Here is a 17,294-nt window from a genome sequence, read left to right on the forward strand (position 1 = left end):
AGTGTTTACCATTCGAACAAAAATATTTTCGTTAATTAACGACGTCGATTCGAATCCCATTTACATATACCGGAGTTTCTTAAACCACATAAAAATCGCGTGAAAATTTCTCTAAGGTTGCCGAAAATTTTAGCCCTCGTGCCAAATTAATTTCACAATTTATTACAAAACTCTTACAAAATTGTACAATTATAAATTGTATAATTTATACGTATTTATTACATGTTATACGTACATATTATATTATAAATTATGTAAATTATAATTGTACAATTTATATAATTTATATTTATAATTAAAACTGTACAATTATATAATACTTCTCAGTAACATTCGCTCATAAATATATGTAAAAATTGAATAAGAACCGAAAGATCGTTTACCACGTGTTTCCTTTGATTTCATCTAAAATAATATTATTAACTTTCCGATCTACCTTTTTTTTCTTCTATTTTCTCGTTTCATCGACTCATCGCGAGTCGAGGAGATGGACGAGGCTTTGACCGGCGTGGGTCAAAACGGACCCACGCTCCGTTAACGATCGAACACCCGAAAGTTAAAATTTGCTTTTAATTCTCGATTTAAATTACTCGTCGCGAATCATGGGGATCGACGAGGCTGCCGCAAGCGTGGGTCAAAACAGACCCGAGGTAGAATCGACATCGAAATACACAAGTTTTCCATCATCGTCCCCAAAGTATCGAAATATTTTACGCGCGTACAGATCGTCGCGTCTGTCGAGAATTTATAATATCGATGGACTTCACGAACGAGAACAGATCGTTAATAATTTTCGTCCAACGAGAAGAGTTCAAGAAAGTTTAAGAGGCACCGCCGGTACAGGTAATTTGGATAATCTATACGTGTGAAGAATCTCTTAGCGTTCGGTTCATTCAACATTCAAACATTCGCTCACCTGTTTCTCCATGTAAGACTCGAGATAGTCGTGTGGCGCCCGTAGCATGGTTCTCAAAGACGTCATGTTCGATAATTTTATTCTGCACTGGTATCTCGAACGATCTGCAACAGTTTTTCCCCCGATGGTTACTCAATTCGATTTACGGGAAATCCGACGGGCGAAACGAACGTAACCGTAATTGGTACTCACTGTTGTAAATTTTTGTACCGTTTCTGCAGACGCAAGGTTGCCGGTCCGCCTCGTTGTAAGGGCACTGCATTATGCAATCCTCCGGTCTGCATTCTACGAACAAGCGAAACCATTGAACCCGACGTGCGCCACGACTCCCGATTCCCGTGAATGACTCACGTGCGCGCGATTCGCACGCGAACGCGTGAGATGACTCATCGAGAAATTATCTGTCGATTTTCTATCCGGCGAGAAGAGCAAACATTCGTCTACAGGGTGTCCGATTATACCAGAACACCCGAATACGTACGATTCCTCGAAAAAGTAACGCATGTTATTTTTGGGTAATTTACTTATTGTTGGATACCAGCTTGTGCAACGTGGTGCACAAGTTGTGATGCACAATGTGGTTTCGACTCAATTCGACACGGAAACGAACTTTGGCATTAAGGTAACTTTTTGAGAAAAATGTTTCGCCTTTTTTTTTTTGGATAAATTGTATAGAATTTTTTAATCGATCGTCCTATATATTAAGTGAATTATAATCCTATGTATTAGGTTTATATTAATGGTGAATAAAACTTGATTAGGTAGATAAAATTTGTTTCACGTACGAAGTGGCGAAATACTTCCGTATTATGAGGAAAAACTGAAATTATTTCAATCGTATCGGAATAATACTGAAAGCTAAATTAACATTTGTATTATTCTTGATTCCATCTTCATAATATGTATACTGGTGCTATACACTCAGGATTATATACTTCCATGAAATTATCTGCAATAACACTTTATCCACACCTCCCTCCTAATTCATTTAAGTATATGTATATGTATATATATATGTTCGTTGTACAAATTTGTTTCGTACGTATACAAATATTACAATTGCAGCGGGAACTAGAGTAAATAATTATATATACAGGGTGGACCGTGCAAATGAGGTCATCTATATTTCAGGTATGTTAAAGAAGCAAATAAAATAATCTTCGTTTTTTTTTTTTTGAGAATTCTATATTCATTTTTATGTATTTTTATAAAGAGTGAAAAGATAAATTCAAAGAGTACAATGACGTTCTACTTTGATCAATTAAATCGATTATATTTCAGTACGAGGATGATCAAATTTTCCAAAAAGTACACGCGATATTGATTAGTAGATTTCAACTAGATTTACCTAAACGTAAACCTGGTTGTTATTGAGTGAACGTACGCTGATTCTTTTTTGTTAGAGTATATCTATTCGATGAGTCAAAAGGATCAGAATAGACGACGCAGAAAAAAGTTCATATTCCATTCATTTATGATGAATGTTAATTATGTTTACGAAGAATTAGCAAATTTATACGTTCGGAGGTTTTCAATTTGCGTTTGCGTCAAGATATCAAGTATTACGATAAAAATGAACAAAAATTTAATACGAAAAAAAAAAAAAAAACGCGAGAGAATAAAACTGTCGTTTTCGAAACAGTGTTTCAATTATACGACAGTATTGTCTGTTTCGTTCAAAGATAAAGTGTGTGTAAACAAAACCACGTGACTGCACCAGGGCCGTATTGACAGAAGATTATTTTCTCAACAGTTATAGATACAATGAATCTGGCACAATATTTAATTCTACGTGAAAAATGAGGAAAAAATCTTGCGTCTTTTTTTCATATTCGTTTAGATAATTACCTACCGTTTGGTAATTATTTAAACTGTCACGCATGTACAGGCAACCTCTGTATTCGTTAATTAGTGCGTTTATTAATTAAGTTCCTGCCTTAACGTGTATACTGGTGCGCACGAAAGGAATCAGAACTCATACGACATTGATGACTCACGATTTAAATACTAATTAATCAGAAATCTTTTTGTCTCTGCGATCCGTGTGTCATTGACAAATTTTGTTCCACCAAGTGTACCTAGATCTCATGCATTTGTATTTCTTTTTTCCATTTTGAATAATAATACTGTTAAATAAGAGTACAACGAGAAAAACTAATAATAATAAACAAGTGGTCTAACCTGTACAAGAAACGAACATTATCGTCATCCTCGTGTTCTGTAGTAACATTGGTGACTCACATTCTACCAATAGGAAGCCTTCTCGTCTTTCTAACGTGTGTCTAATACTGACATAAATTTTGTGCAATCCAATGTACTGTTTGACCTCGAGAAGAAAGCAAACAAGTGTTTACATTCCCAGTTTAGTTTATAATCTACTAGTACCCCCACCATCGTGCGTGTTGTCGCTACTGGCGGCTGTTAATCTACATTACCCTTCTCGACCAATAGCGACGATGCGTACGATGGTGGGGGAGCTACTAGACTGCAAAGTGGGGATAGAGAAGCTCGTCTGCCTTCTTCTCGCGAACGAACAGTACATACGTCTCATTCACTTGTACTTTTTTTCTACATTTTGAGCAATAAAGATGTCGTACAAGAATACAAACAAAGAGAAATAAATAAACAAGTAATCCATCCTGTCCAAGAAGCATATGTACAGAAATCAAAAGAAATAAATAAAGTAATCTATCCTGTACAATAAGCACACTTACAGAAACAACAAAAAAATAAACAAATAATCTATCTTGTACAATAAGCACATGTACAGAAATGAAAATAAATAAATAAAGTAATCTATCTCGTACAAGAAGCACATGTACAGAAACAAAAAGAAATAAATAAAGTAATCTATCCTGTACGATAAGCACACTTACAGAAACAAAAATAAATGAACAAAGTAATTCATCCTGTATAAGAAGCAAACGTTACCTTCATCCTTGTTCTCTAGAAGACGAATTTCGCAGTGACGTCCAACGTAGCCGTCGAGGCAATGGCAGTTCATCGCTTCCGCTCCAATTTGCCTGCGACAGTTGAACGAGTTTGTTATTTGTCGCTCGATCAGTTTGCTGGTAAGTCGTGGAAAATTTGTGGAGAAAAAGTTTCTCCGGTAAAAAAAAAAGGAAAAGGATCCCCCGTCTTTTATGGACTAGGAACAAAGGATCCAAAAGGTTTGCTTATCACGGACGCTCGCGCTTCCGGTTCGCAAGAAGTTCAGCGACGCGGGAATACCCCGGCCGTCGACCCATATTCATTCGACTATCTCGCAATCACTATTGGACACTCACGATCAATCGACAATGATAATAATAATAAGAGTTCCGAGTTAGTTGCAGGGTTAGATAAAAGGTACGTTAATTCAAAGATTGGACAATATTTTTAACTATCGAATTGTTCGGAAAGTAATTTCGTTTTTTTTTTTTTTGGTGAAAATGAAACACGATTTTTTTAAAGTGTGTAAACATTTTATTAAATTGTATATTTTATTAAATTATATATTCTCCGTTTTGGAAAACGAAATGACTTCCCGAACAACCCAACAGACACAAATTTCGAACAATAGTACATTCATTTAGGAATTATTTATATTATAATTTTTGCAAGACTGTTTTCGTTTAACAGCATCTGAAATTCGTTTTTTCTTTTTCCTTTTGGGTTCGATTGCCAATTGTAGGAATGCAGTTCTGAGAATTACGAACACATTGCGATTTAAATGATTCCATCCTGTTAATAACGATTATTACGTTAATTACATTGTACGCTGAGATAAGCGTGTTTCGAAATACGTGGAACTCTGTTTTAACTCTTTGTTGTAACATCTCTTATTAACTTTCAAGTATGTGTGTCCTTTACTTTTATATTTTTTGCGTACATTACAGTTAATTTCTTTGTACTTTGACTGTACACGCTTTATTTATACGTGTAATTGTATATTGGACTGAAAACCGTATGAGATAAATAACGTTGATTACAATTTGATTTTATCGATTCTATTAATACTAATGAAAATTGAACCATCTTTTAAATTATATAGAATAGAATATTTTGCAGTCAACAAATCGAAATTTGTCGACTATTGTTCGAATAAACTTTTTTTCATCTCTGATTCAAAGACATACATTTTACTTTATGTGCCCTATTTGCAATAATAAAGGCAAAAAGTTAAATGACCGAAATTCGTGGTACGACTCTACAGTATTATACGACATTATTATTATTATCATCGAGAGGCCTCTTTGGTATAAAATATATAATATGTACAATGTATATTTGAACACAGAGTAAATAAAAATATAAAACAAACTCAACTATAAAAAGGTACTATAAGATCACCTTTAAGGTACACAAGATCAAATCGATAAATAAAAATATAAAACAAACTTAACTATAAAAAGGTACTACAAGATCACTTATGATATATGTGTACATATTAGCAAACAATACTGCAATAATAATATTTGTATTACCGAGAGACCTCTTTGGTACAAAAAATACCATAAAAATACATTTAAAAAAATATATATATAAGGCAAACTAAACAAAGAAAAGATATTGAGTGATATACATACACATAATACAGTAGGAAAAAAGGTGAGAGAAAAATATTACGAATTCCGAATAATTCTAAATGGGTCGTACTTGCAAGTGCCGCCATTTTGGCACACAGGATTGCGTCTGTCGTCGAAGCAGAGGGGTCCTTCGTTGCAGTTTTTCCCGTTGAAACCCTCAAAGCAATCGCACCAGAAGTTCCTGTGAAGAATACCAACGGGGGATCTCGTTATTTGTACAGGCGCTATGAACAAAGCTCCTGGGGACGACAGACAAATCGACGGAAACCCCGGGACGCATTAATGATTCATGAGCTGATACGATATCGCGTGGTTTCAACGTGAAACTACCATCCACGGGATTTCGACTCTGTCTCCCGTTCATCTTCCACGAGAGGAAGTTTCGAAACTCTTAACCGCGAGACAAGCCCCGTGCAAACATCAGAAATCGCGAGGTGAATCGTTATAAGGCTTAATCGGATTTAGGGAAACTTGGACAGTTGTCTAGGAACTTTTGAATTTTCATAAATTGTGAAAATTATTTTATCAGGAATCGAGACAGTTGAGAAACTTTTTCAATTGATTCCCCCGAAACAATTGAAATGGAACGTTTATGTAGTAATAGTTTCTTCAAGGACCTTCGAAGTTCCAGAAACTGTAAAAATTATTTATTCTCCCGAAACAGTTGAAATGGAATTTTTATGTAGTAATAGTTTCTTCGAGGACCTTCGAAGTTTATTAATTGTAAAAATTATTTAATCAGGAATCGAGATAGTTAAGAAACTTTTTCAATAGATTCCTTCGAAACGGTTGAAATTGAATTTATATAATAAAAGTTCTCTCGTTAGAAGCACCGCTAAGAATAAGTAAAAGTTCTTGTTCGATGAGAGCAGATATTTTCTTTTCGTCAATAACAAAAAAAATTCGAAAACGCTTAAACTGTTATTCGTGTGTTAATTTTTTAATATTCCTCGAGAGAAAAAATCCTTCCAAGTAATTAACCTCAGGCTCCGACAAGTCTAGATCCGTCACTGTAAATGAGGATTTGGAAAATAAACCAAAAGAGAATTCATTTTTTAATGTTTAACGTTTCGATCTTTGTACACGGTTTCTTTTCTTCGGGACACTATTTCTTTCGCGTATAAAATATGACAAACACGTAAAATAGTACAGTGGGCGGCACGAAACGTGACCAGCTTACGTTAGAGAGGGGGGAAGGGGCTATCAATTGGTGGAGCGACAAAGGTGACCCGCATTCGACCAATTGTAACCCTTCCCGCCACTGTGACGCGTACTAGTACCAAGTTTTGTGCCGCTCAGTGTACAATTGCGTTATAAACGAAACGAATAAATGTCACAAGACATCCGCAGATGTTCATACGACCTTAATTTTGAAACTTGTACTGTACAAAAATCGTAGATTCGTTTTACTAAGTACCGAAACTTAACCCATTATCTCATAAACTCCGTCAATTTTACAAATTTTTCAATCGAGTTTAAACTTTTCATCCTTGCAAAAAAATGCAACGAAAGAAATCGGTCTTTGTTCTCTCCAGAGTCGAAGTAAATCGATCGACTAGAATTTGAGATGTACTGTCAGCCAGTTTAAAAAATGCATTTCTGAGAAAAATGCGTTGAAAATTTTTGTCCTTAAATGTCTACAACTGAACTAATTTTGCATACTCGAGGAAATTCTTTTGCGTAAATATTATCGAAGATATATACGCTGAGACAATGTGAAAGAAAAAAATAAATTTTTTGAAACCAAATTACTGGAATATCGTCTTAAGGTATCGAGCGGAGCGAAAAATGTGCAGTACTTTCTTTAGAAAAACGAAACTCGGTCGGTTGGCAAAGCGTTGAGTCATAAGAAAGAGTCAAGAGTAGAGCTGGCACCTGATAATGGACAGCTCTGGTGCAAACTTTCATAAAACCGCCCCCTATTATTTATCAACGAGTAAAAAGGAGCAAAAATTTCAAGAATCGTATTACGACAAGTACACGGTTTAATTTCTTACAAAAAAAAAAAAGAAACAAAACTAGGCAGCCAAATAATATTTGCGCCTTTCAAAAACTTTTTACTTTTTAATGCAAGTTTATCCAACGATGAAAATCGATCGTAATTTCCATCGAGCTATCGTTATCGCAAAGTTCTCGATCAATTCACCAATTTACAAACTACCCGTAACACCATTTTCTGTACACGGTACGCATAAATTTGTCAAACGGTTTCCACGACACGATGGATCGTAAATAGATTTTTAACGATTTTGAACTTCAAGAAACTATGCATTTAAATTCGATAATTCGAGTACCAAAAGCAAAGTTTAACTCTCTAGTGATTTTCCGGGAACCGAGCGTGGGTCACAGCTGACCCACGCTCGTCGATCTCCTAGATTCGCAATGAGTAATTCGATATGGAAAACTATCAATATCGACAACGCGGTCTACACAATAATAAAATATTGGGTTGTTCGGAAAGTGATTTCGTTTTCCAAAATGGAGAGTATATACTTTAATAAAATGTTTATACACTCTAAAAAAATCGTGTTTCATTTTCATCAAAAAAAAAAAAAACCGAAATGACTTTCCGAATAACCTAATAGAATATCGAATTAATAAATAGAATATAAATAATATATAGAAATGAAAAAAAAAGGTAAACCGGATCTACACCGATCCAAGCACGCGTCCGCTAAAAGGATCGGTTAACGGAGGGTTAATCGATCGAAATGCCTGCTACAGTCTGCCCAGCTATAAACGAGGCGGCTCCGGTCGAGCGTGTACAATCGAGCCACGAGTGTGAAAACTCACGTATAGTCCGCTGAAACGAGACAGTTCCCGGTATAGGAACAGTGCTGGACGGAACAGGAGTCCGAATTCGGCTCGTCCTCGGTCATCTGGTACGTGACGTTGAACCCGTACACGTCCAGCAGGTCGTTCAGCACGCGTACGTGATTGCCCTCGAGTCTGTCCAGCTCGAATTCCACCACGAGGAACGAACGAAAAGTTCGGAACCAGCGGTACTCGAACACGTTGCACTCGGTGATCTCCTTGAGCAACGTCGCGCCGAAGTTCATGCTCTCGGACTCGTAGTACGCGTACTCGGTGAACCTGAGGCCCTTGTAGACGTACAGTTGCGTCAGGTAGACGACCACGGAGCTGTTTATCGATGGAAGCTCGGAGACGTCGATCACCCAACGACACTTGATGGGGACCGGGAACGGACCCGGGAAATTCGGGGTCTGGATGACACCCATGAACGCGGTCAGACGGTCGCCACACGACACCTCCGTCGCGTACACTCCGGTCACGGTGAAACACCATAGATAGGAGAGAAGGCCGACGCTACCGGCCACCGTGGATCTCATCTTCGGGAACGGGGTCTAGATGAACAATTCCGTGAATTATCCAACCCCCCCCCCCCTGGTTACACAGTACCGCCCTTAGCATTTGGGGTACTTGTCCCAGACAATTTGTACCTATTGTTGGTGTATTGTCCAAGGGCCTTGTACTTATTGTCGCTTGTATGTTTTGTAAAAAATATATGTACGTAATTGTACTAGTGGAGGCATTTAAAAAGTACTTTTAGGACTATACTGAACTATATTTTTCTTTAAAAGTACTTTTAGAATTATAATAAACCAAATTTTTCTTTAAAAGTATTTTTAGAAGTGTAGTGAACTATATTTTTCTTTAAAAGTACCTTTAGAAGTATAGTGAACTATATTTTTCTTTAAAAGTACTTTCAGATCTATAGTGAACTATATTTTTCTTTAAAAGTACTTTCAAATCTATAGTGAACTATATTTTTCTTTAAAAGTACTTTTAGAACTATATTGTTTTTGTGGTAAACTAAAGTTAGATATTGAAACGCGAGTCTTAAAGTAAAAGAAATGTTATAAATGTTAAATTATAAAAAAATATAGTTCTTTAGAGTAAAATTTTTTAAGTATATTAAAGTAATCTCTAATAATCTGTCGGGACGGTACTGTCGCTACTAACAAGCAGATTTTAGCACTCACGCAATAGGTCTGGATAGATTTACTCGTTCAACCACTTGTCGACATCGGTAAAATTATCCAGGCAACTGGATGCTTGCATTCTTCCTGTATCGATACAAATAGCGACATTGTAACAGGGACTGACAGTTTACACAGTAAATGTTTTTTTTTCAAATACTGAAATTTCTAATTTTGTTTTTTTCTCTCGACGATTCGTATATTATATTACGAGCAGCTTTTGGTCGAATATAACTCAGTTGGTTAAGTGGATAGTGGAAAAATATTTCATCTATATTTGGCTGTAAATATAGATGGTCAATAGTTTGTCAGATATTTAAAACGAGGATTATCATATCTGAGCGTAGTTTCCCATAGAAACTGATAGAGACTGATAAAATTACCAACGAGATTTTTGTCTCTTTAAAAGAACTGTACTTGAGCTTATTGGGTAATGTGCACAATAATATTATTATGCGTCAAAATATTATTACATCTGGCGCGATACATGTTACTTGAAACTTAAACGCTTTGATTTAATTTATTTTTAATTTGTATAAATGGAGACGTCTAAATTGCAAATAGCGTAAAACCGTAAACACACTCTAACACCGGCTTTATTTAAATTACCCGCGCCCACGTCACGGACCATTAGTTGCCAAACACAAATTTTTAATTAGTCAGTTGATCGATGACATGATTGGAACGGGGGTGTTCGAAATAGCGTTTAAGTGGTAATCACACTGTACCCCGATAATGTTGTTAGAATTGATTCGTTATTCCTATCACGCCTCTCTCAAAGATAAGCAACATTTTATTCGAATAATAAATGACGAGTTAAAGCATCGTATAATAATAAATTCGTAATGTTTATTAGGCAGAACAATTGTTCGGATCGGTTATTATTCGTTCAACGTGATATATAATTTCATTTTATAATTCGGATTAGAATTTCCATTGAACAAATACCAGATCGAAAGTCGTATATCTTTTATTTGTTGTTCGAAATTTTTATTGAGATAAGAAATTTTTGCCATCTCTGCTTTCAAGTACGTAGTTTTGGTTCTCAAAAGATATTCTCAAAAAGTACGGCTTATAAAAACCTTAGGTCTCGAACAACACCAACTATAACTTGGGTATAGTAAACATCTACCGTGAAAATAATTAATTCTTGGCAAAAGTGGAAATCCTACTTTAGCGTTGTTAAATGATTTACAGCGCGCGAAATAAAGAACTCGAAAGACAGTTTTGTCATTCTGAAGCGTTGCCAATTAAAAATAATCTTCGATTCGATGACACTTCACACAGTATCATTCATAAATTTTAATTTTGTAATCGATTGCGAGCTCGATAGAGAAACAGGAAACAAAACAATCCAATCCAAACACTTATTACTACAACAGAGATCAATCAAGACCTTCGAAACATTTGGAAAACGTTCGAAGCGTATGCATTGTACAAATATTCGTAAATATGTAAACAATTCGAATGGTGTTCTTTTCCTACCTTTCGCCTTTTTGTGAAATATTAAATCACGATACAAGTAATAACAAAGCAAAAAATAAAACCAGAACGACCCTTGTCTCTTGCATGCTGAACGTTAATTGTTCTCAACACATGCAACAGGGGCGATAGCGCCATTGTCGTTCAAGGTGCATTTCAACGTACACTCCGGAACAAACAAACCGGGAATTCCTCGATCCCGTAACACTTTAATACCGGATGTCAACAATAATACTACGTCCTATATCAATATCAGGGATCCAGTAACGTGCCATTGATAATTTCGCGTATCGTTTGATTCAAAAAAAAAATAGAAAAAAAAACAAATGAAACTGTTCGAAAAGGAATTATTCTTGGGATCGAAGACTAAAACAAGCGGGCATGACAGTATTGATCGAGCGAGTCATCCTAATCGAGCGGTCGAATAAACCTGCTTACATCGGGTTACGAACCGAGGAATAATCGTCGATCTCCTCTCTTCGGCACAATTCAGGGCACAGGTATTGTCTCGTTAGGCGATGTTATCGCAGCGATGTGCGAGCTCGTTCGAGGGTAGCCTCAGTCGTGGCGAGGGCCAACGCGCAAAGAGAACCCACCGAGACACACGACGTACGGCATACGGCGTCTCGCAACGATTAAAAATCGGACACAAAGTCCTTTTGGCGGTCCAGCGTTATCGCGAACGTACGAACCCGCGATCTGCCGGGCAGCTGGGCGTTAGCCTCTTCCACACGACTGATCTCCCCGCGCGCACCCTCAGTGCAGTGTGACCACTGTTAGCACTTTTGTACTGAATATAGTACTTTTTATAAATTTCTAGCATTTGGTACGTTCGCTAACAAATCTAGTACTTTCGTCCTTTCGAATAATAATAATAATAATGACAACCATAATAGCAACATAAGAGTTGAACATACGAGAATTTTTTATTTTCCATATATATCATATTTAGTGATCTGAATTTGATTTTGTAAGATGTAAAAGTTGGCATCAATGTTTGGATTGGAGGAGTTCTATAATAAAGCAAAAAACAATCGGGGAAGACTGGACGATCTGTTTCTCGGCCTTTCTCGATTGTCTTTTTTTCCCAGACAGAATATTCTTTCTACTCATTAGTTCTTGGCTTGAAGTGTTTTTATTCATTTTATGAACGAAAACGTGTCCAATTCTTTGTTAAAAATATCATTTAGATTTTCCATTTAAACATGACCAAGTCGCAAGGAAAACTTTGTAAATTTTAATTCGACTTTGAAGCAAAAAGAAAAAAGTTTAGTAAATCATGTAATAAAAGATATATGTAAATGAACTATTGAAAGTAAAAATCGCATTGATCTTGATTTTCGACCTTCCAACTCATAAGCCACATTTGATCATTCAGATAAAAGACAAAGTAGTGCTAGTTTCAAATTCAGATTTAGATTTACAAGATCCTTCTAAAAATTAAGAACACTGTCTTGGTTAAAATTCACTTAATGAAATCACAAAAAACTTAAAATACTTATTTTTTTTTCAATTATTCATAAATCATCTGATATTTCAGCAAATAAATTTTTAGCAGTTGTGATTTGTTATTATGATTGTTACATAAAATCATGTATAAGTTTAAATAACAATAAAGTTAAATAACATTGAGGAAGAAGACATAAGAAACTGTAAGATGAAATCTTTTATTCTTTTACGTTGAGTTCTGTAACCAAGTTTTTAAAATAAATTTCAAAGATTTTGTATTAAAAAGTTTAATATGTAATACTAAATCCTGAATTGTGTAACTCAACTTGTTTTTAAATATAACTATTGAAAAATGAAAAAGTATTGAAAAAAGATCATGAATTTATGGCTTTTTAGAATAAAATTTAAAAAATGGAAAATACTGTAGGAGAACAAATGTTTCTTAATTTAATGAGATTAATTAAAGCTATATTATGTCCCCCACATTCATTAGCAGCAACTGAAAGAATATTTTTATCAGTGATAATACATAAGAATGAAATGAGAAATCAACTTTTAATAGGAGAAATATTGAAATATTGATCAGCCACAGAGTTTATTATTTCTGAAGAGTTAATTAATTTAGCAAAATTTGCTAAAAAAAATAAATGAAATAGTTTGAATAGTGAATGAGAGTGTGAACCTTTTATATATATATATATATCAATAGTACATGAAATAGCTGACAATTTAATGTTACATTATTGTAAATACTAAAGTGTAGCTCCTTAAAGTTATAATTAAATTAGAATTAAGACTTCTCTTATATATACAAGTGATTAGAATGAGATGAGTTTTGACTTTTTTTGTTTTCATATTTATCATGTTATTCTAAAACTTTAAATATAATGAAACGTAAACACTTGGTACCTTTTTCTTGAATGAGTTAGTACAAAATATTTTTGCTAGGTGGCTCTCGTTACTAAGGAGTACAGTGGCTCCGCGAGGATGTAACAACTCAACCGCCGAAACAAGTGGTTCGAATTCATGTTTGGGTCACGTGAGTGCTAGAATTATCAGGAACGTAGCTAGAAAATTATCGACGATCCAAACACAGAAATTGATGTTCGTAGAAAATTAAAGATACTGTGTGATACATCTGTTCCGCCTAAAAATAATGAAAAAAGAAGGGCAGGATGATTTACAGAACGAAATTTTCAATTTTAAAATCGATATTTCCGATTCTAAAATCGATTTTTTTAAATTACCTAATTTTATGCTTCGTTCATACCCTATTAGGGAATAAAATACAAAAATAAATCCCACCAAAGTTTCAGATTCTAAAGTCATTCTTTCAGAAAATCAGGATTGTTTAGTTTTATGTTTCGTGTAATCTGATAGTAGGTGTCCTATTAAGGAATACAATACAAGAATGAATAGATACTATTGAGATTTTCAAACTCAACATGTTTCGTAAGATTAGGATTACCAAACAAAAATAAATTTTAGGTATAATTTATAGGTACCAGAATGTTAAGAGTAGGAGCAACGGTTTTTGTTCCCGTGGAGACCGACAAAAGTATTTTTCAAGTATCTGGGTGATGACTATATGTGAATTAGCAATTGAAACTGTTACATCTCGTTGGATGATTCAGCGGCACAATACGATAGTCATCAGCGAGGGAAAATCGACAGAAGTGCGGATAACAAGCGAGATAAGAAAAGATAATTGTTCTGATGATTCAAATACTTCAGTTCAAGGACCTTTAGACTTCAAGGATAAAAAAACGAAGCGGTGTTAATAATTACTTTGTGTGAATTATTGTATAATAAAAACTTACATATATGTATATATTTATTTATTTAAATAAGAATAGTGTAATTTACTTATCTTACAGTTATCAATTGTAATTTATGTACAATTTTAATGAGAAAAGTAATGATAATTGATGTATCTTTTCTATCGTGCAAGTAGAAAGGGCATCATGATTTACTTAATGTGCAATAATTTCTTTCTTGCTATAATTGTTATTATTAATGGCAAAATTGCTCAGTATGTACAGAACATTGACTATGCTCATTGCTTCTACCATTGTCAGTCTCAATTTGCCAATTCTGAAATTTATTTTGATTAGATTGCACAATAACTCCCACTTCGGCTGTATACAGTTCAGTGAGATGGTAGGTTACATTGACCAATACACTCACCGTATGAGTAGATTCATGGTCACTGCTGTCAGGCAAAGCCTCATCGGGTCTTACAAAAATGGGCAACATGGATGTTTCTAAAGTTTGAATAAATTCTGTAGGAGTCATCCTTATTAGAATAGGTTTCTCAGATTCCAAATCTTGGTGTTCTTTCCAGACATTTTCTCTAGATAATTCACGCAAAGACAGAGGACTACATTCAGCTACAAAACATTAAAAAACCATTAATAAGATAGTTTTATCTTAGTTTTAAGTTGCAAATGTTATATATTTACTTTAGTTGTAGCTGTACATATATAAGTGAAATGAATTCTGCTCTCATGCAGCTGGAACAACCAACGTTAATGACACGGGTATCATCACAATATGTAACCAACACGCACAAATTGTTTTATGTGTCATCTTGTACAAAACATAGTTCGCAAAAGTTAAATTTGTCCAAAGCTGATGACTTCTTCTTAAACTCTTCTAGCCATTTATATGCATGCTTTAAACAATTTTTGTGCAACTCAATGCCATGATTCATTCCATGCTGGCCTAAGAAAGATAAAAGGTATCAAAAATATTCTGTATGGCTCTATTATAAAACAGCATTCATCTTACTCAATATGAGCCTATCTCATTGTACTGAGATAATAAGTAAAGTTTAAAAAGCACAGCCCAGGCTCCACAGAAAGACTTTCCATTATCATAGCATATATATGTGGCTCCAATAGATGTAATTTGTTATACTTCCAAGCAAGGTCTCTGTATATTTTGCCTCTGTCTAATGGCAAAACATAATTTTCTCTATCGACTGCTCTAAATACTTGTTCCAACTTCTTTGTCTGTATATATTCAGTCTTTATTAAATTATTGACTAATTCATTATTATTTTTTCTGATGCTATTAATTGTCTCCATTGTTGAGAACTTATTTGTCTATAACAAGTATTCAATATCATTAGTTCAACTATTAGTTCTTATATAATTGTAGATATTTATTTGTAACTAAGTAAAAATCAAAAAGTGATATTAAAAATATAAGTAGTTAGTATATTTTCATGATTTTAATGAATATAGTAGTTTCTATCTTCTATATTAATATTATTTTGTAAATTGTATCTAATACTTCTTATGCAACATTCATTATTTATCACAATGCTGGCAAATTCAGCTATGGTCCTTTCTAAAATATAAAGTAGTATCGATACAATGAACATAACTCTTTACTCTAAAAATAACTTGCCAGGTCAAAGTATAATATGTTAATTGCAACTATCAAAGTTCACACAGACACAGAGAATGTTACAATAATCTATTATGATATAAACTTCATCTGTTGAGAATGACATTTTAACAAATATAAGGAATTTTGTACATAATTATTGATAACAAATTGTTAACTTCATGTGTATAAATGTAAATATGAAGTTCAGAATATTATATTTAATTTCGAAGAAGGCTGTTATATTTCGCGATGAACAAATGAATCGATATTGTAAAATTCACAATACCGAATAGAAACGTTAAAAACTCGAGAGATAAACATGCATAATTATCGTGACATTTTCGTTAAAACTTTCTCTTATTAGGTGAAAACACTACATTCTGTAAAAACGAATAATGAAATCAATGTTACTTTAAATTAAAATAAAAACAAAATAACTGTCCAGTATGAATTAGCAAATTAAGATGAGCACAGTATCACGCATTGTAACATGACTTTTTGCTGCAATAGATCGCAATTATTGTAACAATGTTTTCTGTTTTGATAAATGTAAGGTCCATCAAGTCCATCAGCTGATAGCACGAACACACAACTGTTCCTACGCCATTGTGCGCCTTCGATGGCTCTATTCGTAGCTCTTGAACTACACACGGGCAAGTTTTACGAAGCGAAACGAGATCGTTCACGATCACGATTACTTCTCTTTTTATTATTTTCGTGTAATTTTTCTTGACCTCGAAGCTACTTTTCTTACATCCTTTTAATCTTTTTCTACCAATTGCGCATGTGTGTTAATCGGCCTCTCCGAAGCGTACGACATCGAGCGTAAGCGTTACAAATTCTTTGACATATCCTTCGAATGTAAATATATACATATATAAATATATGCACATATATTTCGACTATTTTGAAAGCCCGATTTAATTTTACCTTTGTAATCGCTACATACATTGCACGTTTTTGATACGGTATTCGTACAATAAACATCGCAATGAGTTAAGTATGTAAAAGTAATAAATACGTACCACGCGAATATTATTACATGCACTTAAAAACACGGCAATGCTGTTGCTACCGAAGTCAACTACAAAATATGTTTTCCAATTCATTCGTCAACATCATTTAGTTTCATATATCTTTAATTTTTTCTTTCGATCGATACCGACCATTGTGATATTTAATTCATACTTTGCATAATTGAAACTGTAAATTACTTTGTGTATCTTATTTGAAATGGAAAAGTATATATTACTGTATAGAATTAAAAAAAGAATTTTGTTTAATTAGTCATTAATTATTACTACATCTTATGTGCGAAGACCATATTCGTTCTGTGTAACTGCAACCATTTAGAAGTTGTGTATTTGTAAATATGAATTGTATATATATGTGTGTATATTATATATGTATACATACATACATTCATTCATACATATTTATATACGTACAAGTGCACACACATACAAGCGTACATGTATACAT

The 17,294-nt window shown here is 34.2% G+C and overlaps 2 protein-coding genes and 1 long non-coding RNA gene across 9 annotated transcripts in view; all 3 read right to left on the reverse strand.

Moving 5' to 3' along the window:
• LOC143147301 (uncharacterized) overlaps positions 1-14,147 on the reverse strand; it is a 44,954-nt gene extending 30,807 nt beyond the window's left edge. For 2 of the 7 annotated variants that reach the window (XM_076312425.1, XM_076312431.1), the window contains exons 1-7: positions 11,406-11,657; positions 9,489-9,572; positions 8,278-8,849; positions 5,555-5,665; positions 3,848-3,939; positions 1,109-1,201; positions 917-1,020 (exon numbers count right to left, since the gene is read on the reverse strand). In XM_076312425.1, the coding sequence (XP_076168540.1) occupies positions 917-1,020; positions 1,109-1,201; positions 3,848-3,939; positions 5,555-5,665; positions 8,278-8,834 (957 nt within the window). In that variant the 5' untranslated portion in view covers positions 8,835-8,849; positions 9,489-9,572; positions 11,406-11,657. Of the gene's footprint in view, positions 1-916; positions 1,021-1,108; positions 1,202-3,847; positions 3,940-5,554; positions 5,666-8,277; positions 8,850-9,488; positions 9,573-11,405; positions 11,658-13,325; positions 13,805-13,921 lie in introns of those variants that run through there. The other 5 variants (XM_076312426.1, XM_076312427.1, XM_076312429.1 and 2 more) reach the window with 5 other exon arrangements.
• Positions 14,148-14,202: 55 nt separating this feature from the next.
• On the reverse strand, positions 14,203-14,804 carry LOC143147307 (uncharacterized). Its single transcript, XR_012992231.1, has 2 exons — positions 14,604-14,804; positions 14,203-14,510 (listed from the first exon to the last, which is right to left on the reverse strand). It is a non-coding gene; the product is annotated as an uncharacterized LOC143147307 (long non-coding RNA).
• A 194-nt stretch (positions 14,805-14,998) lies between these two features.
• LOC143147305 (protein-L-isoaspartate O-methyltransferase domain-containing protein 1) lies at positions 14,999-16,982 on the reverse strand. The gene is made up of 3 exons (XM_076312438.1): positions 16,838-16,982; positions 15,207-15,523; positions 14,999-15,140 (listed from the first exon to the last, which is right to left on the reverse strand). The coding sequence occupies exons 1-2, from the start codon at positions 16,919-16,921 to the stop codon at positions 15,218-15,220; spliced, it is 390 nt and encodes a 129-aa protein (XP_076168553.1). The 5' UTR covers positions 16,922-16,982; the 3' UTR covers positions 14,999-15,140; positions 15,207-15,217.
• Positions 16,983-17,294: the final 312 nt, after the last annotated feature.

Source organism: Ptiloglossa arizonensis, chromosome 5 (assembly GCF_051014685.1).
Source record: "Ptiloglossa arizonensis isolate GNS036 chromosome 5, iyPtiAriz1_principal, whole genome shotgun sequence".
In the NCBI taxonomy this organism is placed as follows: domain Eukaryota; kingdom Metazoa; phylum Arthropoda; class Insecta; order Hymenoptera; family Colletidae; genus Ptiloglossa; species Ptiloglossa arizonensis.

Bases quoted from the DNA above. Each gene is read 5' to 3' on its own strand.
- LOC143147305 (XM_076312438.1), bottom strand. From the start codon at position 16,921: ATGAATTGGAAAACATATTTTGTAGTTGACTTCGGTAGCAACAGCATT. The intron at 15,524-16,837 runs GTACGTATTTAT...TACTTGTTATAG, and splicing joins CATGTAATAATATTCGCGTG to ACAAATAAGTTCTCAACAAT.